This window comes from Endocarpon pusillum (assembly GCF_000464535.1).
Source record: "Endocarpon pusillum Z07020 unplaced genomic scaffold scaffold6637, whole genome shotgun sequence".
Classification (NCBI taxonomy): domain Eukaryota; kingdom Fungi; phylum Ascomycota; class Eurotiomycetes; order Verrucariales; family Verrucariaceae; genus Endocarpon; species Endocarpon pusillum.
Genome location: NW_006916601.1, coordinates 1 through 2424, shown reverse-complemented (window position 1 = coordinate 2424; position 2424 = coordinate 1). Strand labels below are relative to the sequence as shown.

At 51.0% G+C, this 2424-nt stretch overlaps 1 protein-coding gene across 1 annotated transcript; it reads right to left on the bottom strand.

The window, feature by feature from the left end:
- Positions 1-259: 259 nt before the first annotated feature.
- EPUS_09019 (uncharacterized protein) lies at positions 260-1750 on the bottom strand (the record flags this gene model as incomplete). The annotated part of the gene is made up of 2 exons (XM_007807185.1): positions 260-1014; positions 1075-1750. The coding sequence occupies 2 exons, from the start codon at positions 1748-1750 to the stop codon at positions 260-262; spliced, it is 1431 nt and encodes a 476-aa protein (XP_007805376.1).
- Positions 1751-2424: the final 674 nt, after the last annotated feature.

Genomic DNA, 2424 nt, shown 5'->3' with positions numbered 1-2424 from the left:
TCCTCTAAATAGCTAAGTTAGGGATGTGAGTTTGCACACCTCGCCTTCGGAGTATGGAGTACGAAATCTGATCAGGAAACAGAGAACTAAAGGCCGGTTAGTGTAATTAGCTGGCGAGGAGTGGGAGTCGAATGAGCAACACACTTTGCAGTCCCCGAGAGCAAGTGATTCTTGATCGGTACTTCAACATTTTCTGCTCCTTGCTGTAGACTTCTGCCTCTAGTTTCCCCTCCGCAACACCTCCCATCTGCTTCCCTACCTACCCAGACCCACGCCTCCACTCACTACCATCCGATCTCGTCCTGACGCCCGACATGAACGCCCTCAACCCCTCATGATCTGGCCTGATCCTCTCCAACTCCTGGATCCGACAAGCCAGCGCTCCCTGAATGAAAGCGACCGTCAATTCCGCCCAACGAATGGCATCCTCGCTCTCCTCACAGGCCGGAAGCTGAGTATGCCTGATCAGTCCGGACTGCGCTATGCCTTGTAAGGCCCAGCGGTACTCCCGGTTGTCCTGGGAAGGTGGGTTAAGCAAGTCGATTAGATAGCGTGGCAAACCTAATTTAGGGTTTGGCTCGCTGGACGCGATGAGGGCGAGGGATTCGGTGCGGGATAGCGGGGTAGGATCCCGGGCTCCAAGGCGGGGGTTGTCACGGTAATTCCTTTTGGGTACTCGCAGCTGCGGGAAGAGAATAGGGGACTTCCAGAGGTTTGGTTCTTCGTGGTGATGGTGGTGATGGTGGTGCTGGTTTGTTAGCACGCACATGACGGGTTCGAAATGGAGGATGGCAGATGTGATCTGCTTGAGTTGGGAGGAGGTGTAGATTTCTGCATAGATGAGGTTAATGCTCGTCCTGCAGGTGGAGTCTGTTTGGACGGTGTAGTTGGAGTGCAGGTGCCTCCACATTATGTGGATTGCTTGGTGCCATGGCGGCGGATGCGAGGTCGTGAGCTCGTTAGAGGAGGTATTGGTACTGGTGCTCAATCGTGGTGAGACTAGTCTGACCTTCGCTGATGTGAACAACGCAAGATGTCAGGCAATTGAACCGATTTGAAGGACTACGAACTCACAGCGTTCCCGAGTTGTGGGGCACATCACAAACCAATGACTGGCAAATAAGCTCCACTTGCTCGTTATCCCTGGATATACCTTCTCCTCCTTTCTTGTCATCCGTGGATACTCAATCGGCACCTCGTCATTATATCGGCGAGAAATACTGTCTTCGAATCCACGCTGAAAAGGGACCGTGGGATCTTTCGGGTAGATGAGGAATTCGGTCACGATTATCACGTCAAGATTAGAGCCTGCAGTGCGGCGGCCATGGAGGGAGGAATATGTTTCCCTCTCTGTGAATGATCTGCTGCCTGGTAGGAGAGTATCTTTCACGTCTTCTTTTATTGCCTTTGTTGCTGGATCATAGCTGGGCAGGGCCATTTTGAACCACTTCCGCCCTCGACGTACCGTGTCCGGAGTCAAACCAGTGCCGAGTTGAGGCAGGTTGGATAGAGAGGCTTGTGGGTGTGCATGTGGATGTGGTTTTTGTTGCTTGTCTTGCATGATTAGACGCTCAAACCCTCCGGCTGGCCGGGTGGTAGTAGAGGTTTGTTGCTGAATCCCCATCAGATTGCTTTGAGAAGCCTGTGGCTGCACTTGGACATTCTGTCCTTCTCTCAAAATCGTCTGTTCTTGGGAGTCCTGCCTATACCTTCCTTTTCTGGCCCCAGCTGAGGTCGATGGTTCTGTCATGCTGAGGAATTGGCAAGCCGGTGAAGCTACGCCACTTCCAAAGACGGGGTGCAAAGGGTGAAAATGCAGTTTGAGAGAGTGATACCAAAACCGCGATCCTCTTGCTGGCCAGAAATGATTACAAGGGAAGCTTACCGGAGAGAACGAACTCCATAAATTCAAGTGGAGGGTGTTGCGTTTCACTAGATTGTATGTCGGCCTTTGAAGATAGCGGAACGCAATGACGAGTCGATGAAGTACCATGTTCTGAGGGCAGTTTCATACCGCGTACCCCCAAACCCCACCTAATCCACTGTGTTGATTGTCTCTCACTCTCACTCTCACTCTCATTCTCACCAGAAAAGCTCAATAAGCAGGACTGAACACATTTTCATGAACTTGACTCCATATAATATGGTGTCATAGTACACTCATGGTACAACTGGCGGGATGGATGGTTGCGACCGTTGCGACAGCCATGAAGAGCCTGTTCTCTACCGTTGTGTAGCAAGTGCTACATTACTATGACCGTGCTGTTTACGAGTTCGGGAGTATGTTTCATGATCCAAAACACTAGTAAACCGAGCACTTGTGATGGTCAGTTTCTGTCACCACGCCCTACCTAACTTAGCTTAATAGGTATTGGAGAGGGTTTCAGCTAGAAGTACAGTACTACACCAAAAGTATTGGGACAC